This window comes from Columba livia, chromosome 17, assembly GCF_036013475.1.
Source record: "Columba livia isolate bColLiv1 breed racing homer chromosome 17, bColLiv1.pat.W.v2, whole genome shotgun sequence".
In the NCBI taxonomy this organism is placed as follows: Eukaryota; Metazoa; Chordata; class Aves; order Columbiformes; family Columbidae; genus Columba; species Columba livia.
The window spans coordinates 3079549-3107494 of record NC_088618.1 but is presented as its reverse complement, the minus strand read 5'-3'; the positions used below and the strand labels follow the sequence as shown (position 1 = coordinate 3107494).

The window sequence follows — 27946 nt, the reverse complement described above, 5'->3', positions numbered from 1 at the left end:
TCAATGTTGATAGGAAAAGCAAAGTTGTGTGATGGTGCGTGAGGCATTGGGGGTGACCGGTATTAGGAACCGTCTACCTCACTGGCTCCTGCCCTGTTGCTGTTCAGAGTTTAGTCCCAGATCAAAAAGCCCCGCTAACCCTGGCAGGAGTGGAAGGCGGGAGGGCAAAATGCGCTCTCACATTCCCAACGTACAGCTTGGGCGTGTTTTTCCAAGCGGCATTGTTAAAAAGTGGATGTGCTTTTAAACATGCACAATGCTGAAGCCCCAGTTTAATTGCTGGTTGCAGATGCCGCTTTTGATGGAAGCTGAACTTCTGAGCCAAGCTGAAGTTCTTACAGAGGCGAGTTTGTGAAATTCTAAAGAGGAGGAAATCAGCATTAAAATAACATTTGTAGAGAATCTTAAGCAAAATGTGCACTTTTCAGTAAAGGCCTTTGCATCATAAGTTAGCAACATCTGTCCTCCTATTCTATATGTTATTTCCTCTCCAAATCCCCTCCAGAATCTGCCATTTTTCAGAAGTATTCTTGGATACATTGAACTGCGGTGGAAGATCCTTCATAAAATATGCATAAGCACTTGTCGCTTGGATAATGCTTCTCAGTACTTACCCCTTTGCTGTATTTTAACAAATTAACCCTCCAAACGTGACTGATACCCATGGTGAATATTTGGTTTCTCAAGGGTTTAGTACAGACCACAGGTGGCAAAAAACTGTTGAATTAGTCTCCTCTGTGGTGGTTGTGGACTGATTTTCAGAGCTCTCACCTCTTGCATGTGTCACCCTTCTGAAAACCTGCCTGGACTTGTTTCCTTCTCTGAGAGCCCCTAAAAATCCAGTGGCGAGGGCCAAAGCTGATTCATGACCGTGTTAGTGCCAGGTCCTGGTTGGAGAGAGTTGGGGTCAGAACTCACAGGTTTGCTGTGATCTGCTGCAAGGGAACATGGAAGGCCATCCAATCCACCCCCGTGTCCCAAGGAAGCCCAGCTCTACCTGTGGAATTCCATACAGATGACCTGTCCCGATGGACTCCTGGGGGTGAAGACCCCATAGTGCTCCCAAGCAATCTGTTCCAGGGTTTCACTGTTCAATGGATAATATTGAAGAATAAAGTCCAATCTTGGAAAAGCTCCTAAGTGTGAATGAAAACATTTAAAAATCAATACTGTGCTTTACAAGGAGAAAATAGGTGTGCAATGACACTGGAGGGAGATTACCAGGCAGGTTTAATGCCTGAGCCAGAAGTCCTTACTCAAGCAGAAGTTTCATTTCGTTCCTAAATTCTTTTATTCCTGCTTGACTGACTTAACGGCCGCGTACATCCATTAGCAGCACATCCTGTGCTTTGGGCTGCGCTGAGGCCAACTTTGGGAGGACTGACTGGATTTTGGGTTATTTGGTACGGAGCCACCAGCGAGTGTCCCCTGCTGTGGGCATTTGGTGGGATGGAAGTGTCATTGTCTCGGGGCCGAGCAGGATGGGGGCTGCCCATCCTTGTTCCCTGCAGAGATGAAGTCTGTCTCAATGTCCCCCCAGCCCCTGTGTTCCCACATAACCCTTGTGTGTGGCCAGGCTTTGCTTGCATCTGTTCTGCAAGTGGAAATAGCTTAGAGGTGTCGTTGTGCTTCCCTGATCCTGGGAGAAGGAATTTAATCCATGGCAGATGGGAAAACCCAGCTCTGAGCTTCACCACAAAGTCAGGCTTTGCTTTTTTGGGAAATGCACCACAACTACTGCAAATCAAAGAAAGGAAGGCAGAAAACGTGAAGTGTGTAATGTATGCTACACCAGGCACTGGAAGGTCTGCTGGCTTCATGGACATCAGTAACATGCATTAAAAAATAATGAGTCTCACTAATTGGTTTGTTGTGGTGGAATTTTATTAATGAGACACCATTGATTTTTAGTTTATGCTAAAAACGTAATAGAGCGCAGTGGAAGCTGGTGTTCGCACGCGTCTGCTGCTCATTGATGAAATGACAAGATCTGAAGCTGGTGTGGGCTGTGCTGCCGGAGAAATCCCAGTCCCGGGGCCGGGACTGCGCAGGTCTGTGCTGGGCAGCAATTCAACCTCCGCCGCCTCCGTTCCCCGAGCCCCCCGATGCTCGTCCCGATAGCAGCTCCGCCAGGAGCCCAGGCTTCCCAGGACTTCATTTCCTGCTGTGGCGGGATATCTTTATATTCGGAAGGTGAAGACGGGCTTATTTGCTTTGCAGGTTTTCGTAACGCTTCTTGCTTTTGGAAAATTAACTAGTTTGGGTTTTTGTTGCAAGCTGTATATGCTGGAAACATTGTGATTAAATGCTCAGGAAAGAGTAAGATAAGGCTGTTGATCAGTTAAAATTGCATTTTTCCTTTTTTCTCCTACACTTAGAAGAATAGATATTTTTGTTTTTATTATAATCTATCCAATTAACTGCATGAATAAATATACTGCATTTCTGAAAACTAACACTCCTGAAGAAAACTGCTAGCATGTTCTGTTTAAAATATTATAATCTCTTGCGAATCCTGCACTTCTTTATATTCAGACAAGAGGTTGTGGGGAAAAATGAGATTTAGGGCCGTACAGGTGTAAAGAAATTGGCTGAGAAAAAGCCTGCTTGCCCATGTGAGGGTCCAGTTATCATCTGCACCCTTCCTGAGTCAAGAGCTGGAACCAAATCAATCCAGATGTGAGCCAAGAAGCACAGGAGGACCGTTACCTGTCCTGGGCTGTCACCCGTTCACCAGGTACCTCCCGTTCCTGTGGACACGTGCTGGGCAGCTCCCTGGCGTGTGGACTTGGCATTCCTGGATGGACCTCTTTAAATTTGATGCTTTCCCAACCGTGCTCAGGGTGTGTTTGGCAGCCCAGTGGTCTTGGAGCTTAGGGAAAACACAGGATCCCTTCATGTAGGCCTTGTGCTTCTATAAGAATTGTTTTATTTTTTTATTAAGAAATGCTGTGCCAGGCACATAAGGGAGCATTGTGGAGCCTGCATCTGTATTTATACTATATTTTTCCTTCTCCATAACTTGGAACTTGTTGCGAATTCATTTGGCTGCAGGCTTTGGGAAGCCTTGATGGATGCCTGGCAGGCAGAGGTGTTTTTCCTTGCTGAGTTTCAGGAAGACTTCTGCAGCCTCCTTGCTCTTCGAAGCAGGTTGCTGACAACCGAAGTGCCACGTTGTGACGGGTGGGCACTGCTGAGGTTAAACCGGAGTTTTGTTGTGGCCTTGCATTAGCATCTTTGACTGACAAGTTCCCCCTCTTGAGCTAATTCACCCTCCGTCTTCATGTTTCTGTCTCACCCAGCCTTGGACAGAAAGCTGCGATGGTGATATCAAAAAGCAGGTTCATTTATAGTCTTATGCCCATAAATATTTGGCTCTAAGTTTCATCTGAAATTCAGTGGAGATGGTGAGGTTCAAAGGGTGTGTTTGAAAGGTAAGAGCTAGGATTTTTGCTTTTTCTTAAGTCTTTATTTCCTTACTCTGTGTTTTTGAAGCTTGCAGTAGGCTTTTGTCAGAATTCTTAGAAGTAGCAGCTCTGAGAAGGGACTCTGGGCAGATTTTGGGGTCTGGTGATGGAATTTTCCATGTCAGGCAACAAAGGATGCTGGTCGGAACCCCACTACGCAGAGCGGTTCTTACAAATCATCTGCGTGAGTCGGACTGGCCAGGAATAGCTCCAGGACAGGCTGCCTTGGGGACGCAGGGCTTCCTGGTGATTAATTTAGCATCCCACCTTGGTGACCCAAACACACTTGGTGTCTAGGAAATGTTGGGTGAGTAAAGGTGGCAACATGAGGATTGTTGCCAACAAATGGATTTGCAGTGTGGGATGCATCCGAGGCTGTTATTCCATATCCAGCATTGGTACGTAGAGGCAGAAATGCTCCTGGCTCGGTACGAAAGCCTGGTTTCTTCACTCTCACAAGAAGTCTGCGGAGAACAGTCTCCACCCAACTGGCACAACGTTTGTCATCGGTCAGATGTTGATGTTCATGCTCGCACAGATGTTGAGGCCAGCAGATAAATACACTGCCTGAGAAGTTATCTAAATAGATTTTCCAGATCAAGGCACGGTGCAGGAGAGACACCAAGAATAATTAATCTCGGAGTACCTGGGAGCAGCGGCTGTTCTGCTAAAGCAGGGGGAGAAGCAGAGGTGGAAAGGGAGGTGAAGATGGTCCCAAGTGAACTGGGGCAAATAGCTCCCAAGGCAGCAGCACCTGAGGAGCTTCAGCTCCCGGGGAGGATGCTGCGCTGGTGGGACCGCTGAAGCAGGAAAGCCTTTCTCCCTACCTGACCAATTTGATTTAAGGGCAGGACATCTTCAGCCCAGGGAGGAGGGAAAGGCTTCTAAGTGGCTTTTAGCTTTATGGACAAATGATTGGTGATTTTTTTCTTATTTTCTTTTTAAATGGAAATAGCAAGTTTTCAGTCTTTGTACAGCTGAGCTTCGTTCCTGCTCTCTCCTCTTTGCTCTTCCCATCTCTCTCTCCCGGACCGCTGCCTCCTGCTTTTCCTTGGGACTGTTTTCCCTGCCTGCTGCTGTCCCTTTCTCCCTGTGCTGGCATTTGAAACTTCTGCTCTTGCTGCTGTGTGTTTGTCACTAGAAATAAAGGTAGCTGGGAACATGGAAGAGACCAGTTTCCCGCCGAGCCTGCGGGTGTCTGGTTTATGGATCCCAGCCTCCCGGCCCAGCCCGTGGCAGTCACTGAGGCTTGTTAATTCTGAGAACCAACCTCGAACAACATCCTAGATCAGTGTTTGACTGCATCCCTTTAAAGATTCAACATCTAGTGTTGTGTTGGTAGATTCCTGGCAGATGCTTCTGAGAGAAATTTGAAATGCTGATGTTACAAATGAGCTCCGATCCAAAGTGCTCAACCTGCAGGTGAAAGTTTTAGCTCATAAATTCAGTAATTGTCAGATCATTATCAAAATCAATATTTGTCTACCAGTTTTTGAATATTTATCTTAACAGTTGCTCCAGATTTACGTTTCTGATCCAGTGTCTGTGTTTTAAGTCCACGTACTACAATGAGGTTCCTATCTCAGCTTTAAAGGAGAATATAGGACCAATTTTAATGACAATGTACAGTTGTACCGACGTGTCCCAAAGCCTGGGGAAACCTGTCCGTTAAAAATTAATGGAGTAGGAAGTCCTGGCATAAAGTAAAGCCTTGAGTGAAATTCCATGGCTTCATGGACTGTTAATTCTTTATTAGGTTTTCCTAAGACTGAGATAAAAGGCATTTTATCTTTTTTAAGGTTTGCATTAACATGTCATTGAGTTTTATAGATACATTGATCTTCATTTGGCTAATCCAGAAAGGGTAATAGAAATGTGTGGTATATGCTGAGCAGAGTGAACTCCGTAAGACTTCAGATTTTTTTGTTATTTTTATTTATTAAGTTTTCGTCAGATACAGAACAGCGGTCGGCATCTGGAGTTGTGGAGTTCGGCTCACTGGGTATGTTTATTGGCTGTACCGTTGAAGTTTCTCTCTTTCCTTTTTCTTGATGTTTTTTTAACTGCCTTTACTTTGTAGCTAATTTGGCAGTAAGGCTGATGTGTCTTCACTGAAAACTACCAAAGAGGTCTGGCAGTATATTTTTAAGATGCTGTCTGGGTCTGTGATGGATTTTTGGCTTTCTTGGCTACCTGACAGGTTTTTTTTGTAAAGTACATTCCAGTCTGAGACGGAGCAATGAAGTGTGTCTTTGGATTCAGAGAAAGGACCTGAATCGGAATGATGTCAATAGGGTTTTTTTCTGCTGCTGTTGCCCATGAACAACATGAAAGATTAAGTGGCCGGTCTGCAAATTTCCAGTAAAATGTAGCAATGCTGTAGGATGCGGGTGGCACGATGGAAGCGGCACATAGAAAGTCTGCGGAGATAAAGACGATTCTTATCCCCTTACCCTAACAGTGAAATCTGATCTTGGTAGAAATCGGAGGGGCTTTGGCGAGTCAGTGATTTATCTCTGCATTTGATCCTTTCCTTGCCAACCAGTGTGGCCAATCCAAAGCATCAGAGCAGCTTAGATCTCACTTCTCTTCAGCTCCCACTCTCACAGCCTCCAGCAAATACTTATTTTAGCACCAGCTGGCTGTGATCCCTTTGAACTCTCTGATCTGAGATTAAATGTTAATTTATTACATATCATTATAGGATTATATGTTATCTCTAAGATAATGGAATCCAAATGTTAGAATAGCATGTTTGAGATTTAGTGCTTGCACACATTTTCTGGCACTCAGGAAACAAGAAGAGTTGAAGGTAGAAGACTGAAAAAGAGGTGAATTAATCTGACTGATCGCTGCTGGCCAAGAGTTCCAGCCCTGGAAGAACATAACCAGAGGTTCAGAATCTTTTTGCAGAGTTCAGAAGAAGAGGAGAAGTTGACTGAATTTGCTGAGAAAATAATAAGCATGAAGAAATTATTTGCTTTGTGTGTTTCATGGGCTAAATCCCGTGGATAAATTATGCGGCGTGAATTATGTGCATGGCTCTAGCTATAAATGCCAGACGAAGCAGAGCACTGAAGTGACCTGTATGATGAGTTTCCGCAGAATTGTATTCTCTAGGCTATGGGTAGGTGAGCAGAACTGGATGTAATGAGATATGACTTGGACTTGAATTGACTCAAACTGCACTTGCGATGTTTCCACACAAAGCTTTATAGGAGACGCCACTGAGCAGAAGGTGAGCGCAGGTTTTCTTGCCGATCCCTCTCGCTGTCCATCACCGTGGCTTTAACAGGCACACGCTGGCGCGGAGCTGCGATGGAGCCGCATCCTTGGCACGACGAGTGCTGCGTCGTGCCCACGCGGGGCTGCTCTGGCACCTTGGGGTAGTTTATCCTGGCCAGTGGGCACTTTCTGCTGTGGTCAAGGCACTGGCCTAAACTAATCATCATCCGAAACTAATCATCAAGATGATTTGGGGCTTCCTAAGTAGTATGCTGGGTTGGGCTAGTGATGTCCTCTGAATTACTCAATTTTATAATTCCCCTGTCATTCAGAAAAGAATTAGATCCAGCTTTTTGCCTTCTCAGGCAATCTCAAATCTGATCCAATTTACTTCTCTTGACTCTTGAAGAGTGTTAATATTCTGTCAGCTGCTCATTCTGCTCATTATCTTTTATTACCTTAATATGTTAACACAAGTGAACCACACAGTAAGTGTGACCTCGTCCAACTTTGTTTTCTGCTTGAGAGTTTTTATTCTTTGCCTATAAGTTAATAATTGTCTGCAAGCAAGATAACCGTATTTGGTACCTCGCGGTATGAAAGCCATAATGAGGTTTCACTTTCTTTACACACCAATATTTTGACAAGATCTCCTTGAACTGCCTCCTCCAGAGCTATTGGGAATTTTCCTTGTGCTTAGAAAATCGAACTCTAAATTGCTAATCGGCAACAGACAGAGAAACAAACCGCCAAGAAGTCCTGGGTGAGGCTGCAGGCTCCTTCTCCCCTCCCCAAGAGGAGCCGTTCTCCACGTGTGAGTGACAAGCTGCAGCTTTTGATCATCGTAGGAAGAGAAAAGCGGTACCAAGGGATGCTTATTTTGTCCATTCTGACAGCATCTGCCGTGAATTTGTAAAATATGTCAAATGTGTATTCATAACGTAAAATAATGCATTCAAGCATGAAAAGTTACGCTTCGTTCTGATACTGAATGTGCTTGAGCAGGACTGTTTCAATAAGCTGGGGAGCAGGGGAGGAGGTCGGCGGGCACCCCGGGAGCGCAAAGCTCTTTAACTCCCTAACAAATTAATGGAGTTGCCCGAGGCTGTTGTCATTCCAAAAATGAAAGATCGGATTAAATAAAGGATTCGGAGAGAAAACAAAAACTTTGGGTATGTTTTTGTGGAGGGGAGTCGCTGTCATTAGAAAGGATTCATGTTTCTGTGTGCTGTTCCTTGAGAGGCAGATATAAATTGATAACTTAATGATGTCAGAACTGCAAAACTTCACCTGTGCGGTTGCTCCTGTGAGAGCCAGAGACCAGTATTGCTTTGGGATCCTGGTTAATGTTGTACTGGTTGCCTGTGAGAGCAACGCCAAGTGCAGGTTGAAGATTGGGTTAGAGAACAAAGGCGTGGATATCCCTGAACTAATAGTGGTGAATCTGTAAAGCCATGGAGCTTTTTCTGAAGTAGCTAAAAGCCTTGGTGGCCTCCCAGGTCTTGGTCCTGGAACCTTGTAGCTTGTGCTTAATTTTTCCAGTGGGAAAACTCCCTGACTTAGTGGCACAGGACACACACTTGAAATAATGTGTGTGTGTGTGTGTGTTTGCAGGATGGGGACACAAATCTTGCTGGATGCAGCAGCCTGCACCTCTGGAGTCCAGTGGGGAAACCCAAGTGAAACCTGACTTCTTTCTGCAGACAAAACACTGCAAAGATTTCACCAGGAATTTATCTGCATTGCTAACAGTCCCACAAATCAGCATGTGTAGTCAGGGTCACTGTCCGGGTGAGAAATCCAGCAGTTACGGTGAGCAAAGCGAGAATTGCTCCCGGTGCTCAGGCAGAGCCGTGGGGCTGGTGCTGGAGCCAGATTTCGCTTGACGCGTCTCCGCGTCCCGTTGTGTTTTATCCCGGTTCCCCAGCGGGCTGTGTGTGGCGTATACTCTTCCTGGGATTACAGACACAGTGGGATGTGGATGAGTGCTGGTGAGACAGAGGATTTTCGGTGCATTCAAGACATATCTGTGCTCTTAATAACTTTACAGGGGTTTTATTGTAAGCTGCTTTTGTGGTTTCCCGCAGCTGTTCGGGCCCATTGGTTTGGAGCTCGTTTCCTCCAAGAGCTTTGAAACAACAGGCTGAAGAATCCAGTGAAAGCCCATTGCTCTGGAGGAAGGCTTTGAACCAACATCACCTCTTTCTGACAGTGCCTTTGGAGAATCTGCTGTCAGCATTTTAATATCCTCTATTTTCTGGCTCACGCAAGGAATTTTTCAATCCCACCAAGGGCAGAAGCTTCTGTGGGGACAATCAGAAGTGCTATAAAATGATGTACTTGGGTAATCTGTGGATGCAGGAATGTAGAATGTCTGTGGCATACAGAACTTCAAGTTACTTTGCTTCATTTCATCTTTAGGTGTAATAATTGAGGCCATTGACTGCAGTCACAAGTTGGGGTTTGCAAAGTGAAATGCAGCCAAGATCTGGGTCTTCAGGAGCCGAGGGAGAACTGCCAGGGAAGGGTCAGCCCAGACTGGGGTAGAAGTCATTAATGCTGAAGCAGATTTAGAGAAGCATCCTTTTGAAATGGCATTTGCCCCTTAAAATGTGAATGCGAGCAATGCAGTCTGCACTGTGTTTCTTTGTATTGTTTTAATGGTGAACTCAATCTGGGAGTAATGGCCCCCTGTATTAGTGATTTGGCTTCCTAAAAATTTGGGAAGTTGGTCTGAGAGGGACTTTGGTTGCTGGCAGGCAGCTGTGCCATGGCATCTCAGGATGCTGCTCATGCTGGTGCCACTTGTTCCCTGTCCGCTTCCTTTTGTGGTGCCATTTGCTGGGGTTATAGGGGCATTTATCCCAGTCCCTTACTGCTGTATTGGTGGGTAACTTTGTGAGAGATGGAGATGCACTTTGCTATTCAACCTTAGCTGCTTAGATCAATATCTGCAGCAGGAGAGTGATTTTAATAAAAGGACTCTCTCTCAGCTTTCCTATCTCCGTGACAGATAGAACCCAGCTGACATAAATCCTGGCCTTTCTCCTGTCAGTCTCTTGGCTTTGTGTGACATAGATGTTTTGACACTGAATACAAATATTTCACAGTTGGTTAATAGTTTAGAGCATATATTTAAGAGATTTACTTTTGCAGTCACCTGGTGCCTTTAGTGGATGTGTTTGCCTTGTAAGGCCTTTCTGTTGTCTGGAGAATTTATCCACACGTTCCCGTGCACATATTCATTTTCTGTTGTTTATGAAATATCACTGAGGGAAAATGAGTTTTGCTTAGATAACGGTCGTAGGGAGCCCCCTCCTAACCTCCTCTTTAGCAGCGAGAACCTCCAGGAGCTGTGACAAACCTTATTTCCCAGGTCTCAGGAGGGATGCTCAGGGGTTTGCAGCGCTGGAAGCACCAGCTCTGCGCTGGCATGAGGAGCAATGCCAGGACCAGTGCTGTGCGCTGGGGAGCTGGGCGGGAGATCCGGCAGCCCTGGAGCTGTCACTGGGGTGGCAAAAAAAGCAAAGGCGAGCTGCCCGGGTGTGCAAATCACCCTTCCCGAGCTGGCTGTGCCCCGCTCTGCAGGGGTGGTTTTGGTGTCTCTGGCCGAGAAGAGCTGGGGGGGTGTCTGCAAGGGAGAGAGAGGTTTTGGATAATCCTAATGCTGCTCATGCCTGGGGGGAGGCACCTGGACATGGGCTGTGGTGTTTGTGGTTTGTAACTATGGGGTTTCTGCCCACCAAGCAGCAGGTCATGCAAAACTGTGTGTGTGCATGGCTTAGCAGTTGTCTCTTCCCTCCATGTAACCAGAACAGGAACCATCTACGGTTAATCAGGTGTGTTTAAACTTCAGTTTAGCTCACAATAGTGGCTCTGTCATTCAGTTCTTTCAGATGATGAATTTGTGACCTTTAGCCGCTGTGCTAATGCCTGTAATTGTAACTGGCAGGACAATTCCCCATTGCTGTTGTATGAGAGGTGCAGAGAAACTTGCCAAGGGCAGCCTGTGGATTTTAGCTGCCATATCAACACCCCTGATCGAAACTAAAATGGCAAGTTAGGCCAGCGATCAACGCAGCGGAGCCACCTGAGCAATTGCAACAGCCACGTTAAATGAGAAAAAGCATGAGATGTCCTCTCTGGACACCCTCTGTGCACTGAGATTTGGGCAGCTGGAACAGCTGTGTTGAGTTTCTGCACTGAGGTGGCCTTGGCCGTGCTGTATGATGTGGAGAAACCCCCTTTCTAGCTCTCAGAGATCCCTTCTCCTTCAAGGAATTTATATTTTACACCCAAAAGAATTGGGGAAGAACTCACTGGCCCTGGGAGGCCGTGAACACCTGTCTGGGGAACACAGTTATTATGTGCTTTGTACAGCCCCTGGATGGGACCACATACGCAGTGCTTCTGCACGACATACGGGTAGTGCCACGGGAGGATATCTGATCTAACTTTTAGCTTTTTCAATCAGACACATTTGAATAAATGCTTTTAACAATGAAGACTTTGGCCAGAAGCGTGTGTATGAGAGCGAGGTGGAGATGAATAAACAGGACACGTGATGACATAAGGGTTTATGGCGAGTGGGGATGGGTGCATTACTCACAGATGGTGAAACCATCCCACTATGTCTCAAGAAAAGCTATTTTAGGGATGTTTAGAGAGTTTTAAAAATTTTTTTATTGTGCCTATTTTTTCTATTACTCCAGCCCATAAAACCAGGTGCTTTAGTTACCGTGTTTCTCACTGTACAGGGCTCAGAGGGAGCAATAAAAGCCTCTAAAACTTACCTGAAATAGCTTTCCTACAGTTACAGATGTCACAGGTTTAATGTCCTGTATCTCGGGTCCTCACAGGCCTTGACATGATGGTAGCATTTGGAAGAAAAGAGCATCTCTCTTGTCCGTGGCAGAATAAAATCTCCACTTTATAACCTATAGAGATGCTGGATCTTTGGCTTAGAAACTGTGACAAATTTAACTAAAACAGTCAGCGTTAATGATTTGGGAAGAATTTGCACTCTTGAGATTTGGACAGCGTAGTTTTGGGCAGTTTCACGTTTGGGAAGGAATTGTGCTCAAGTCTGATCGTTCTCAAAGAGAAATGATGGTGTTGGGCAGCAGAAGGGGGTCTTGTCTAGGAAAGTTGAGCTCTCATGAGAGGTGAATTTAAGCTGTTATAGTGGTGTAGTGCGTTACGTACATACTCTTATTTCATCTATACATACTCTAAATTCATTAAAAAATATATTTTTTTTTTTGTTTCAGTCTGTCACTTTTAAGCTAAAATAACTTCTTTGGAAATAAATGTACCTCTTGGGGAACGATACTGCTGTGATGATGGCACAGCTGTAGCTGTATACCTGATAAAATCTCGTCGTGCAGGCAGATCCAATGTCTGCATGGGCTAGCATGGAAGTCGAAGCACAGTAGCTGTGTTGTTTGGGTTGCATGATCTTTCCTGGCTAGGATACATGTGTGGTTTATTTTGATAATCAAGCTTGAACTCCTCCTTCCAAGTAATGAAGTCGTTAACAACCATCTTCCCAGAGAATGGCAAATAATGAGGCAGGGGCTTAACAAGGCAGTTCCTCAACCTTTTATAAGTAGAGCCTCATTTCCTTGAAAAAAATATAAAAGTCTTTAATCTGCTGGGTCTAGTGCTGCTATAAAGGTCTTTATTTTCAACTAAGTAAAAAGAAAAATCATGATAAACTTTTGTATTTGTTTGATGCTTTTACTTTACCCGATTTGCGCGTGTGCTTGCCTTGCTTGTGTGGTGTTGCGTTGTCTTGTTTTGCGGGTACGTTAGGGATTCACCCCGAGGGGTCGCAGATGAGGGGCTGCAGATTCAGGTTGGAGCACAGATCGTCTGGCCCAGCAGCCCCTTTCTGACAGCACCCAACAGCAGATTTCGGTTGGAAGGAGTGAGACGGGGCATGCGCAGAGGGGTGCTCCCCAGAACGTGCTCTGGCAGAGGTCCCGTCTTTGCATGATGCTGATTTAGGGAGCGCAGCGAGCAGGGTTCTCTGGAGTCCAACACTTCACGCGCTTTCCTTGCTGGGATAACGGCAATGCTGAGCCTTTCTGGTTTGCTCCAGCTTTCCAAACTTTTGCTGATAGAGAGCCCTGGATTAATCTTGAGGCCTTTTGGGTATTGGATTACACTTTGCCTCGCTCCTTTCTGTGCCAGCAGTGCTGGAACTGGCATGGGATGCTAATCCTGCCGTACCTATTCACTCAGTCGTAGAGGAAAATGTATGAAAACAAATTGCTAGTCCAAGCTAAATTTAGATTTATTCAGTTGGAGTTAATTATAATCTTTATTTAGTCCCAAGTGATGCCTTCTTATCAAACACTTATTATAGCTGAGAAAATTAATTTTTATTCTACCATAAAGGTGAATGTAATAATCTGGGTTCAGGGAAGGGATTACTTTAATAAGATTTATAGGCAGCCTTTCAGACAGTATGGTTTTATTATATTACTATCTGTAGGTGGCCTTGCTTGCGCATGTCTTTCAGTATGGGTGACTGTGCAAAATGCACCCAAGCTAGAAACTATAAGAAGTACCAGCTCAGAAACTTCCACATCCAACTTAATTTTTTGGCAACAGTAAGCAGGCAAAGCACTCGATTTGCTTTGAAACACAATAATAGAATCTATTCCTGAACTTGTGGCCTGATCAGGGTTTCATTCTGCATGGCTTAATTTTGCAGTGAAAAATGTATTTAGTAGACAGAAGATTCATGAGGCCTGGGGTGTTGCCTTTGAGATTTTTGGAAACAGAGTGATGCGCCAACATCGATGTGCAGTGCGGGAAGAGAAGCTGTAGTGAAGAGTGAGCATCAGATCTGCCGGGGCAGGACTCGTGTCAGGTCTTTGCCCACAGACATCAACAGCTCCAGCACCTTCAGCAATCGAGCTAACAGACAGAACGGGCTCCTCCCAAGGGGGATTTATCACCCCTGAGATATAAGTGTCTAGGAGAGGATGAGTGAATGCTGGAGATACCCTCTTGTGTGATTTCTGAGAAGCTGAAGTGTGTGCTGGGCTGAGATACCCATCTAAAATGAGATGATCTGGCTCCGCGGAGGGTGGCGGGAACGCGGAGCTTGGCTAACAAAAGTTTGACTGCAACTTTTGGAGATAAGTATGTGAGACATTGTCCTGAGTCTGTGAAAGATAATTAACCTTTCTTCAGTTCTAGATGTTTTGATTAAACAGACTTCTTTTTTCGTTCTTTTTTTCAATAGTGTTTTGGTTTTTTTTTCACACTGCATCCTTTTTCTTGTCTTTCAAAACAAGCCAAGCCTGACTAGCCATGTTCTGCAAAGTGAACCTCTGTCCCCACACACACATAATCAACATTGAACGTTGAAAAATGTGAACTGGTTGTGAGTCCTCCATTCAGTTCTATCCTTACATCAAACCACGATGAGAATAGAAGAATGAGAAAAGCTTAAAGGGATCCTGTCATCTTTCCTCATGCTGCAATTTTTTTGTATGTTGACAGCCTCTGGACTGACTTTAATTCAATATTAGAAAAGTTTTGGTAACTCTTCTTAGCTCCTTCTTGCAGTGTCATTTACATCTTCAAATTATTTTGTTACAGTTGAAAAGACTGTTTATTATGTTTTTTTTCGGTGCCAGTGTGGTTGACTGTATAACTACCTCAAGTACTGAAGGAGTAGGGCTTGGTTTTGAATGGTGGATGATGGAAGTTGTTCCTCTGTGGGACTATGGAGGGTTTTTCTCCTCCCTTTCCTCCCTAATATAAAACTGAGGAGATGAGTCACAGGATGGACTCTGAATATGGGAAGTAAACAGTGACATCCTCCTTTCATGGTTATTTTATTGAATTCTGAAGGAGTCAGGAAGAGCGGGAGGCGGGTGTTCATCTGGGCGCCTTGAATCCTCACACAGCCCAAACTTATCCCACTTACGGTGCTCAGATGAGGTCTAAACTCACGGGGGATTTTCACGCTGTCGTTATCCTCCTCGTTTTCCTGCTCTCAGGATTCAGAGTCAGTATTTTCCCAGCTCTTTCCAGGCCAAATCACCTTGCACAACCTCCTGTAGTTGGGGTCCCTAAACAGCACCAGGTCTTACCCTTCACACACGTGATAGAAAGTGACCTCTACAGCTGGTCCAGGATTAATTATTCTCCTATGATTTATCAGTTCTAGAATAGCTTTCCTTGTCTGGACACCCTGTTGTGGGACACACTGTGTTTGTATTGAAGGATAATGCCTGCATTTCCAGAGCAAAATAATTATTATGAATAGAGCCATTTTTATAGTGGAATAATGTACATGTGTAGTTTGGTCTTTATGGTCTTTAGTGAGGGCGGGTGGGAAGGGCTGGTGATTTTTCTCCTCCACAGACAAGCCATTGATTGCCTCTGGGTGAGTCATGGATAACATCATAGCACTTACTGGCACCACATTACTTGAAATTATTCCTCTTTGTACAAGAGGAGTGTCTGCATGATCTCATGCTACAATTCTGATGATGCTGCAGGAAAGATGAATTTTAACATTTTCCCCGTTTTTTCCACAGGTGCAGGATTGGCTTTCTTGGTTGTTTTTTTGGGAAAAAAGATATTGAAAAGTTGCATATTTTAAATGCTGCTTGTTCCTCACACCTTCAACTTCAGAATTACTGAGGGCTTGTGGAAGGCTTGACTCCTGTTAAGTAGTTAGCTAAAGTAGAGGGAAGATTTAGATGTGAAATTTGGATTTTTGCTCTAGCAGGAGTTATTTTCATTTCTAGTTACAAAATGATTAAAGACTTTCCTTTTACTGCAGCTTAACACAGCTGCGTTAGTTTTTAATGCTGACCTGCCACTGCCACCACTGCTCTCTACCAGGTTACTTGTTTTGCTTCTTATTAAAATGTATGAAATCTAACAAGTGTAGCTGGGATGAAACCCCAAGTTACACAAATGGTGGATTTTTATTGCACAGTGTGACCTGCATCTGTGGCTTCGCATGTGCTTGAGTCTCGTGCTGATTTTTGTGGCACCAGTCCAGGGTCAAATGAGCTTCAAAAAGAAAAGCGATGGATAATTTTATGGCTATATAAAAATTATCGAGACAACCGAAAAGAAGCTTCATTTGAGGTCCAAGCTGCTGAGAGTAAGGACCAGAAATTGGCATCTCCCTGATGCACAGCCCGGCATGGTCGGGTTGCGCACGGTGGCTTCTTCTCCCTGCTCTTCAGAAACATTAGAAGCAGGTTTTCTTTCCATCTGCACTCTCAGAATTTACAGGATGAACTGGACTACGAGGCTATTGCCCAACTTTTGTTATAAAATGGGGGCATTGAGAATTTTACAAGTTGACTTGTTGCTCTAGAGGTCTTAGTATTTGTTTAGTCCAAGTAAGTGTTTTAAAAGGGGCATTTCATTTCAGAAATTAAAGGTAAATATCTCAAGTCATGTCCAACAACGTGTGATTTCCATACATCTCCCCTCAATGCCCCAGTAGTCTGAGAAACAGACTGTGTTCAGCCTTTGAGATAGCTCTGGGGATGCTCATTTGGTCTCCATTTACTTTTCTTCAGCTCTTGCTCTCTTTTGTTACATAATTAGGACTAACCCACTTTCTGATCTAATGTTCTGCCCTCTTTTGATCTTGCTGGAGTGGTTATTAAAGGACCAGGTGATTTATTAGTTGCTTTGTTACACACCAAAAAGCTGGAAATGTGTCCTGTTTCTGATTGTTGCTGCAAGGAGATTGATGCCGTGGTGCTGACATGCTGAATTAAAAAGGCGGGTTGTTGGCCTGTTATCATATGAAGTATTTCTTTTTAGATGTTCCTACAGCATCATAAAATGCTGCTTAATTCAGATATCATATTTTGTTGCAGGCTGGTTCTAGGACAAAGCTCAGCCCTGTCTGCTGGTGTTTATGGCTTCCCATATAAGCTTTCAGACAAAATTTGTGTCTCATTTGGTTTGAGTTACAGCAGGCCGATATTCCAGTCCCCGTACCGGTTCTGAGAAGAGGCACTGAATGTTGCCACTGTAATGAAATGGAGGGAAGGGAAAAACTGTAAATCCCTGCTTGGGAGAGGTAAAATATCTGCATAAAGAATGAGGAGGAAGCCCTATAATGTAAACACAGATGCATTTAAGCCTTGCCTTGGTTTTGGTGGTTCTTTAGGCTCAGGAGCTATGTCACTGTTACGTCGCCTCTGCAATCTGGTGTGTCTTCAGAGAAGGCGAATTTTCGCTCTTCTCCCAGAAATCAGAGGGCACTTTTGCTTTTGCGTGTTCTTTGCTTATCTGTACGGCTGCACAATTTTTATGATAAGTGTGACTTCTCGAAAGTATTGATTTCAAATGTAGTTCAATTTATCTACAATTAATCTAGGAACGTGCTTGTCTGCATTTGGCTTCTTGGCGAAGGAATGCCGTCCTTCCTCCCCGCGCCACCCCGGCTTTTGCAGGAGCAAAGTTCACTCACAGTGACTGAGTTGTGCAATCGCACAACGGCACGGCGAGCCAGCCCTGTCAAGGTGCTCCATAAATAGCAGAGCAGTAACGGAGCTGCTGAAACATCCCTTGGTGACTTTGGGTCTAGAATTGGCATTGATCTTCTCCCTCCTCCTCCTGCTCCGGGCAGGACGAGGTTTGACCCGCAGTGTGTTTCCCGAGCGCTTTGTTGTTCAGCGGTGGGATGGAGGCGTTGGGATGAAGAGCAGCACCAGTAGTGGGGCATTGCCTGGCCCTGCTAAACAGTGCTCACTAGCCTCTGCTCTTTGCCCCGTCCCTGTTGGAGATTGCGGTGGGTTCCTTGCCCTGCCCAGACTCCCGTGCCTGATGCTAACGGGCTCCAGTGTCCATCCCTGCAACAGCAACATCTACTTTCCATGATGTCTGTCTCACCCGTGTCTCCTGCCCCTTGCACTGCTTGTCGCTTGGTTAGTCTGGAGACACTACCTCTGTCTTATTGCTTAGTGTCTGTTGGTTATTGCTACTCACACCCTATATCTTCCCAAAGAGAACTGGGGTCTTTAGTTGCTGCAGGGGGTGTGCCAGCTGCCTGTCGTTCACATGGAATGCAAAGGGATGTGGAAGGAAAGGGTTGAAGTCAATATTCTCCACTAGAAAGCTGGTTGTCCACTATGTGAGCTACGCTACCGTGGCAAGCTGGCCCAGCTCCGTGGGAAGAGAGGAGATGGTTTCTCATCAGCTGGGTTTTGGTGTTCCTGCTGGGTGCCCAGCTCCGTGGCTGCGCACAGCTGGGGGCACTGGTGTGTTGTGGGAGCTGGGCTGAAACATTTACATGTGGGCACAAGAAACAAGAGGAAACCCAAGTGGGGTGGATGGTGGCATGGCAGCTGCTCTGCAATTGCTTTTGCTTGTGGAGCTGGGAGGGTAACCCCAACCTAATCCTCATGTGGAGTATCATAGAACCATAGAATAGTTTGGGTTGAAGGGACCTTCCCAGCTCCCCCCTGTCCCACCCTGCCATGACAGGGACATCTTCTCAGCTCAGGTTGCTCAGAGCCCCGTCCAGCCTGGCCTGGGATGCCTCCAGGGATGGTTCATCCACCACCTCTCTGGGCAACCTGTGAGAGAGGAGATTGTTGATACTGGATAAGAATTTTCCTATGCTGTTGTATATTTTTGCATATTTATTCCCACAAAGAACATTCCAAATGCCACAGGAAAACCTTGACACAATGAAATACACAGCAAAACTAAAGGCAGAAGTGTTGGGATGGAATGAGAATCATTTAAACAAACATAGATCATATCAAGCCACTGAAAATAAATGAGCAGAATTTAAACTGAGAACAAGAGTGGAGCAAAGTCAAATGGGTGGGATTTGCCCTAGAATCTGCCTTTGAGAAGTGTAGGCTTTAAAAATACAAAATCTGAAAAAATAAATTAAATATTAGAGCTTTTGTCAGTGCTAAATTGTGGCTGTAAGTATCTGAGTCATCTGGCTTGTAACAGGTGTAATTGTTTGTGGGGTTGCTGTGTTGTGTATCTGCTCTCCCCAGCCCTCGCAAACAGTAAAATCGCCGCTAAGCTGCAGCGAGAGACAACGAGAGCTTTGACCTTAGGATCTGTCATTGTTCCTTTGTTATCTCTCTGCATTATGGAGCTGCTTCATTTGAATTCATCTGGTTTCTGTTTATTTCTTCTGTGGCGGTCCCAGGAGTCTGCATTCACCGGCTTTTTGTTGGAGCATATGAACTGATAGTTTGAAAGACCCACCTTTTCTTTCTGGTAGAATCGGAGCCCAGATTGAATATATCTCACTATTAATTAGAGATTGGCCCAAACCAAAGACGTCTGTTTGATCGCTCCCTCCCTCTGGAATCTTTTCTTGCCTGGGAAAAATTGCTCAGTGCCGACTGGAGGATTGACCATTGTGTTGGAGAGAAACTTTTGTGGTTTCCAAATGTGTTTCATTCTGGAATTAAACCAGAAAAAAAATCTTTCTGAGCATCTGCAAACCTTGTGCATGTAAAGGATTTCTCTCCTCTCAGGTTCACTCTTGCCTATAAATCAATCTGACTGAGACCTCTATCAAACCCCATATATTTTTGTGTGAAAAGGCTTGATTTCAAGAAATACAAAGCTCTTATCAGTTTGCTGCTAACTTCCAAATTACTGACCTGGCAAAGTGGTTTAGGAGTGATGCAGATTTGCAGCATGACCTTTGCTTTGTGTGTTAAACTAAATAAAAAGAATGTTCTGTGTTCTGTTTTATTACCTACTCATATTCGATATGCTGATTTCTGATGTATATTGAAACACGGACGAGAAAAACTCAGAAGTTTGATCTGGCAATGAAAGAACAAGAACAAACCAGTAAAAAGTTGTAGAACTGAGATTGGGATCTGGCCAATCCATCTCCTCCTTTGTTTTATCCGGTACTTGATGAATAGCTGTCAAGCAGATATTGGGTTGGGGAAGGTGGGGAAGGAGCCGTACAGCTATGCCGTTGGATGTTTGCAGTGTGTGATCCTTGAGCCGACGGTGTTATTCCACGGTACCTGTGTCGGATTGTTTTGTAATTGTGGCTAACAGCACTGATCTCTGGTAATACATTGCTTTTGAGAAAAACTGAGGGGCGTGCTAAACAAATGCTAGAGTTGTCTTTCTGTTTCCTTTTATCTCTGGCCTGCAGTGGTGGAGAGCCGAGGAGGGATCATGGACAGCATACAGAGATTTTCAAACCTGCCAACGTACCTCCCTGCGAGCTATCACCTCTGCAATGCCGACGTTTTCTTCTTCCTCAAAGAAGCCAACCAGGATATCATGAGGAACTCCAGTTTGCAGTCTAGGGTGGATTCTTTCTTTATATACAAAGCCAAACTGCCACCCATCCTAAATGCCACGTATGGACCCTTTTCTGTGGAACAGGCCGTTCCCTTGGACCTCATGCTGTCTTCTGCATCTTTTGATTTCACAAACAAATTCACTTTTAATTGGAAATTAAAATCACACATAATTGACAGCTCCATCTATTCCAACAAACCTAAAATACAAACCTTGTTCTATATTGCGGGGAAGGACTGGGATGACTATAACTCTGCGGAGAGGTTGCCTTGCGTGAAGATGTTTGCGTTCCTGGAGTCTAGAGAAGTTGTGGCCAGCTGTAGATTGACAGGTCATCTGGGATTATGTGTTGCAGAGCTGGAATTATCCCCTAGCTGGTTCAGCTCCCCTCCGCCCCTGGTTTCAGAGGAAACAGCTTCCATGGAGGGGATTACCGTGGAGCTCTTCTATAAGATTTATACAGCAGATGGGGAATGTTCTCCAGAGGATGCAAGATGGGAAAACAATATCCATGCAGGTCAAGATAATGAACACAAGGCTTTGTCAGCTATGGAGAGGATTGGTAGCATCATTGTTTATCCAAATCAAGACAAATTAAAACAGTCGTCACTGAGGCTAGATGAAAATATCGTTATTCATTTACCGCTCAACCCGGTCAGAGAAGGTGACATTGTGACCTTTCACGTTTCCCTGGCTGATGACTCTCTAGCAGACCAGTTTGTATTAAGGTAAGAGAATTTTTCAAGTGCTGTATGCTAAACAGTCTACAAACAGGGACAAAACGATGCCACGTCTAATTTCTTTGGTTACATTCATTGTTTTCCTGAGAGAACTTCAGCATCTCCTCTCCAGCTGGGGAAAAAGTATAAATAATCTTGAATTACCTGTGTGGATGATGCTTTTTGGAACATGGGAATTGATTCTAACGTATGAGTTATAAATGTTTGTATGACGATATTTTTGTTTTAGTTCCGTTTGGTTCTAGTTGTAATTCTGCCTCTTAAATGATGCCTCTGTAAGGAGCCACGGTAACCGCTGCGATCCATCAGTTTGCAGGAGGGTTTTCCATTTCTTTGGTGAAGCTCCCTCTCTTTCTATCAACTTTCTTACCATCTTTCCAAAGCACATGGGTTACAGCTTGGCGAGGAACTGTTTTGTTGCATTGTACAGAGCGGGGCTGAGAGGTGGGAAGATGAGATAGATGTGCCTCCGCTCGCGTCTTCGGCAGAGCCAGCATTTGGACCCAGACTTTGCAGGTTTATCTGTGACAGCCCATCCTGCTCGCTCAAGCTTTTGACTGCTTGTTGCGTGGCCTATTTTTGTTTTAAGTTTTGAGACTTTCTGATGACCTTTACTTGCGAATCTGCCTGTAATAGGAGAATTGGGGCATTTCTAACCACCCCGAGAGGTAGTGCTGCGTTGTTGTTATGTCCTTAGCTGTCAGACTGTGGGTTCAGAGCTGCGTAGAGACCAAATTCAGAGAGAAATGTGAGCCAGACTGGGAGAATAAAAGGGCCAAAAGGTAATTGGAAAGTGTCATATTCTGTGAGAACGCGAGACGCCTGGGAAAGGAGGAGTTTCAGCCCGTGCTCGCAAACCTCAAAACAGAATCGTGCTGTACTTCTAACGTTTTGATCCGAGAACGATGGGAGCAGACCATGACAGAAGCGCACTTTGGGGACAGACATTGAGAAAACAGACAGCGAATCTTATGCAGCACTTTCAAATCATTCAACTTCTGTAAAATAACAAGTGCATATTAATAAACTTAGTTTGCGATGCGAGTCAGGACAAAGTGGTTCATAGCGCAGTGAACAGGCACAAAGAAATGGTCCACAATACCCCAAGCAATTCCATCTACTTAGGGTGTGTGGGAAATGTGTGAGAAATACCATAGGTTTAACCAGACTTTAAAAGGTTTGGGTCAGGAAGGGTCCTCCTATAACCCCAATTTATTCTTCCCTTTACCTGGGTTTACTGTTTTTGCTTTGTTAAATGTAGTTTTGGCCAGCAGCCACTGTCAGTAGATGGACCAACCTCCTGGAGCAGTCAGGTTTTGGCATTTGTGTATTGATCCTCAGTGCTATAGCAGAGATTATGGAATTTGCCTAAGGCTCTGCAAGGATTTAACATCAGCTCTTAATTCTCAGTTTTTTTGTTCTCTTTGCCACACCATGGATAAAATTCCCTAGGTGTTAGAGGCAACCTAAGGTGAGGATGTTTTCTTTCTAGGGGAATGTATAAAATAACTTTTACTTTGTAACAAAGTGCAAGGGTAGAGTTTTGACATTTCAGCTGGCCGGGAAAGGAACAAAAACTTCTTGCAAAGATTATTTTGGTTTTGAAAGAGAGCGTTTCAAAACTGTTTCTGGAAGTGCCGAGCATAGTAAATAACCTGGGGTTTCAAGAGTGCAGGAACCCGTGGAGTCGAGGGCTTCCAAACCGGGGAGCCACAAGAGCCTGGTGACCACCGAGACCCTCGGCTCGTCCCCCAGGTCCCGCGGCTCACGTGTCGGTGGGCAGGAGTCTCGCTATGGGGAGCCGGCGTCTCGCTGCTCCCGAGCACTCAGGTTTCCATGGGGATTTCCTCCTTTGAAAAGTGCGGGGTCGGTTCATCTCCAGGTGTTTCCGTTACAGTACATCAGCATGTTTTACGTGCCCAGAAATATTTCCTCAGAAAATTCACTCTTGGCTCTATGCAGTCTGGCCTGTCTGGTCTTTTATTTGGCTTTGCTTGCGTTGTGCTTTTCATCAGAGAAGCTGCAAGTGTTTTTATTTAACCTTCAGTTGAATGTTCAGGAAGAGGCAAAATGCGATTCTGCTGGTGGTTCACCCGTTCTCCAGGACGGAGAGAGCATCAGCAACTGTTGCTGTGATTATTGCGAGTGACATGGAGAGATTATTCAGCTGAAGTTTCCACAGTAGACAGGGAATTATGCCGAGGGAAATACAATCTCTATAGCGCCTGCATCTAATTTATGTAGTTTCCCTCGCAGACTTTCTCTGGTTTTCAGCTCAATGCTAATGTCTGTAAAAACCCAAGAGGTTTTTATATACATAGAATTTCTCTATGTTATAGCCAGAAAAAAATACATTGGAGTGAATGTTTGCCTTGGGAAATATATTTTTACCTAATATAAATGATTATTTTAAATCGTATCGGCTATAAGTGGAGCCGGGTGAATTGCAGTCTGGCTTATATGAGACAATAGATCAAAATCAAGTCATTCTCAACACAACGTTTGATGCCGACCTTGAGCTCTGACAGCATGCAAAAGAACAGATATGCTCAATTTTGTGCGCCTCTTTACTGTTTCATGCTGTGTTGTGTAGTATTTGATTTTATGTCGGATTTTGTTCTAGCAAAACTGGCTTCAGTCTTCATATGAGAGCAGATTCTTCCTCGTTTTGGTAAGATTTGGGATTCTTAACCAAGCTTGGAAACGGAAAAGCCATTGAAAACAGTTTCTTGATTGAGCAATGGGCTGTGTTGAAAGAGTCTTATTTGTCAGAGCCCCGTCTCTCCAGAAATGTCATTCCAGGGCGATGCTGCAGGTTGTAGGAGAAGCTCCAGCTGTCACTTCCAGTCCCTGTCGTCAGCCTAAACTGGTTTTGCTCTGCTTAAGCTAAGTCTTGGTTGGTTGTTTTCATTCAATAACTGGAATTTAAGATTGACTTGGAGCTCTAGTTGTGCTGCGGGCTGGGGAGTTGGTTTCTTTTCTCACTGCAATCCAGCCGGTGTGACTTGGTGTAATTGTGGGACCCAGATACGTCGTGGGCAGAATTTGGAGGCTAAGCATGCATTTGATGTTCTTGCTGTGCCTGACAGTCATATTGCTCACTTGGTTGACAGATGATCTATACATGTGTGCAATGAAATCCTTATGACACTGGAGATTAATTTGTGGCCTTGCCAGTCTGGTCTGTACTGTAAAATTTGCCATCTGTGAACATAAATTTTGCCCATTATGTTAGGTGGGTTGCCATTGAACATAGTTTAACCATAAAGACAGGTGGAATGGGCTATGTTGCCATGATTAAACTTTTTTATGGGCTACCCAGTTAAAAAAAAAATGGAAAAAATAAAGGAAAACTGAAGCACCGCTTTGAGATTCCAACAGGACTAATCGATGCATCAGTGTCACAAGTTTTCAGACGCATTTTGTCTTTTGAGGCGCAGGAATGTCTTCCTTACTGACAAACACAGATGAAATATAGTAAATGAGGAAAGATGAAAATGATGACAAAAGGAAGGGGTAACACCAACCTTTGTGCTCTTTGCTAAACAGAAGAAGCCTCCTGATATACATGGAGGAGCTGGAAAAGAGACAGGGGAAAACAATTCTTGCTGAACTGGAAGGACAGAAATGTCACCCAGCAGCACTGGGAATGGCTGGTGTTTCTTTTGTGGTGTATGGTATTAGTCAACTCTGTCTCGAGACTCAAAGGGTGTATTTAAAAGAAAAATGGGAGTCATTTTGTACAGCAATAAAACGTTTAATGGGATAAATGGACAATTGCCTCTTGGTTATAGGAAAGAAACCAGGACATTCTTTTTATAAATGAACGGCGGAGTTTTGTCCCGTTTTCCAAGTCTCCCCATTTAAACCATCAGCGAGGATGTGCTGGTAATGAAGGCTGAACACTAATAGCAATTTGTCGAGTCACAGACAAAAAGTGGGTTTGTCGGCATTCGCTCCACGTCCCTAACACAAGCGGCCCATCCTTCTTTTCTGCCCGATCAGAATAGCAGCGGGGATTGGAGATATTCCAGGAACAATAGTGAGGGGCTGAAACCAGGTAATGAATCCCATGCTAGAAGAATGAAAGCGGCCGCGGTCAGGATGCGGTTCTGTGTCTGGAGGGGAATGACGGGACCGTGCAAAGAGACGGCGCTGTCGCTCGGTGCCTTGGCAACCTCGGGGAGAAGGATTATCCGCTTCTCCCGGCCATGCTCCGCATATTGCAGGGCAAACATAAAACATTTCTCTTTGATTTTTCTATCTTTTTTTTTTTTTTTTTGGATGAACCAGTACAAGTCGTAATACACACAGGTTGGTTTTACTGATTATTCTCACTAGGAAAAATGATATTAAGGATTTATATTAATAAACATATATCCATATGGAGGAGGCTGTGTCTCCTGCTAAGGAATAAAAATTGCACAGGCCATTAAAACTGACTTACAAGGCTTCTGCGTTAATAATGAAAGATCTGTAGAAGTCTGAGCAGCCGTCTAGAAGGCCAGAAAAAAGATCATTAAGAGGATGTCTCCTGCCAATAGCTGCCAAGAGCAAACAAGGGAAAGGAAACAGAAGGTTTTAGGTCTGGAAATGCATAGAAAATGAGAGAATAGAGACTGTGTGGAGCGCGGGGTGGCTGCGCCTGAGGAGGAGGAGGAGGAGGCTCCGCGCAGCCTTCGCCTGGAGCGAGTGGGGCGGCAGCGCAGGGTTATTGCTGCCCAGAGAGATGAAGCATCATCTTTATGATCAAGATTCAGCACAAGCAAAAGTGTTGAGAAAGGGAAAAATGTACTTGCAAAATTAATCAGAAATGCTAGTTCAGATTTAGAAATAATTACAGAATTAAAGCGTAACTGGCTTCTTGGGAATATTTGTTTTTTACCGAAAGATGTTAATAAACCCAGAATGGATGTTTGAATTTGTTATTTCTTGATTTTTCTCTGAGCGTACATTGAGCTAAATGTAAAATACAACAGAGCAATATGTAATGTTGTTAAAAAATATCAAGCACTGCAAAGCCTGGGAATGCCAGAGATGTCTGTGCAGCGTTAACTCTGTCCCCAAGTATGTGCAGATTGTAAGATATTTCTTAAAGACAAATTCACACTCTTTTTTTAAGATGTTCTCCTTCATCCACCGCATGCATTGACTTGCTCCCAGCGTTTGGTGTTCTGGGGTATTTTTGTCACTGAATGAGAAAGGGAGAGTAACGTCCTTTCAGGACCCTCTTGCAAAGCCTGTGGGAATTGTCACCGGGTTGTGGTTATTTTTTTAGCTTGCATAAACCCATTTCTATCAACTCTTTCAGAAAAGGCTGAACCGCTCTTTATTTCTGTTGGAGATGGGCACGTGGCTCCAGTGACCAAAGCCTGATGTGATGCTATGGAGTTAAAGATTTCAAAAGGGTGATGTATGGAGTAGTTAGACCCGAATCTGTGCTGACTGAAGTGAAAAAGGCTCCGTCCCTGGGTACCTGCACCAGCCAACCTGCCCCGCAACACCCTGCCCGGTTTCCTCTCCGTTTTCCTCACTTTCAGATCACCTTCTCTGCCTTCGGCACGTTGGAGAGGGAGGAGAAAACAAACCACCCCCTCACAGTGTCTTAAAAACATTTAAAAGCGACAAAAAAAGCGCAGCGCTTATTTCTAGAGCTTGAGCAGTCCTAAAAGCTTAAAAACCGATGGGTATCTGACAGTGAATAAATGACCCAGTGAATCCTGAAAGACCCGGCAAGACTACAGTCAATAAAGCTTTTTAATGGAATTTTAGATAAAGGTCAACTATCTGCTACAATAATCAGCTGTCCGCAATCACTCTTCGTAGGAATAAAACGGGCAGCGGCAGCGAGACGCTCCGGTTGGTTGTGGGGTATCTGGGGTGTTTGAAACACTTCCAGATGGGATCGTAGCATCATGGTGGTAAAATGGTATTTTTTATTGAGGTGTTTTCTGATGGTGACTTCTGTTGCCCTGCAAAAGGGGTCCTGAATGTGCTGCTTTGTCCAGAAATGCAGCCGCTTGTTCCTGTGGTGTTATTAAGGTGTTGTTAAGGTAAAGGAGGTGATGGGAGGTTCTGGTGCTGAGTTTGGGTGACTGTGGCAGGTGTCCCCACCATCCACCCCTTCCCTTGGCCACCGTGGCTTGGGGACACTCCCTTCTCTGGGGAAATGTTCGCTAGAGTTGGAGGGGAAGGGTTGACCAAAATGCTGAAGCAGTTTAATTAAAAATATTCAGCCTGGCTGTGTATTTCACCAGATTATTTTTCACTGAGAAGGCGAGTAGTTAGACAGCTAGTGATTTTTATTTTTGACAGTTTGGGAACATTTCTTGTGTGTGATGGGGGAACATTGAGTACAGCTGGAGTGAAACAAGGCTGGACTTCCCATTGGAAAAGGTGTTTGGTTTCCCTTGAAACCCCACTTTTTCTTCTATTTGAGTCGTGCCAGCAGCACAGCTATCTCATTCATCTGCCCATCTGCATCTACGAGTGCTAAGGGATGTGGCAGCGTTATGTAAATTAACTTGCTGTATCTCATATTCAGAACCATAAAATGGAGAGAAAGAAGAGTTATGTTGATTTTAAGTCAGTTGGTGTGTGCGCAGGCATCTCGTCTCTGCAGCGCTGACTGCAAGTGTGTGAGCAGTGCTGTGTGTAACTGGTGGCAGCACATCTTGTTCCACACATCAGATTGTTTTTGCACGTGTGTGACAAATAAGGTTTATAATAAGAGGCCCGACAACCCCTTGTCTGCCAGTGTGTTAGCAGGCACTGCTATGCTCTGCAAACGGAGATGATGTGAAAAGCGATTCCTGTGGATTTGGAAGGTGCCAATATGCCATGTGACTTGACACAAACTCAGCCTTGTTGATGGTAATGGAAAGAGATTTTACATTTTTAAATGGTTCGGGTTCTACAAGCTTGTTCCTAGGCTGATCCCCGTCTCCGAAAGCTTCGACATGACAGCTCCAGCTAATTAACTCCAGGCAGCTGCTGCTCAACCCGAAGTTTCAGGGCCGGGTGCAGATCTGCAGAGCGCTGCCAGCAGATGTGGTGCAGTCAGGATGAGAGCGGGTAGGAGCTGTGGTTAAAACGCTCGAGATGCAGAGCGTGCGTGGGAAGGAGGAAAAGGGGGCATGGAGGAAACCACCACTAAAAGGATGCCCTTGGTTTGTTGCATCTGCTCGGAGTCCCTCGGTGCACTGT

The 27946-nt window shown here is 44.7% G+C and overlaps 1 protein-coding gene across 2 annotated transcripts in view; it reads left to right on the top strand.

Moving 5' to 3' along the window:
• The window catches only part of LOC102090998 (transmembrane protein 132B), a 222948-nt gene that overhangs the window by 40563 nt on the left and 154439 nt on the right, over positions 1-27946 (top strand). The window contains exon 2 of one of the 2 annotated variants that reach the window (XM_065033355.1): positions 19849-20728. The exons of the other annotated variant lie outside the window; for it this stretch is intronic. Within the exon in view, the coding sequence (XP_064889427.1) occupies positions 19849-20728 (880 nt within the window). The remainder of the gene's footprint in view (positions 1-19848; positions 20729-27946) is intronic. 2 annotated transcript variants of the gene reach the window in all.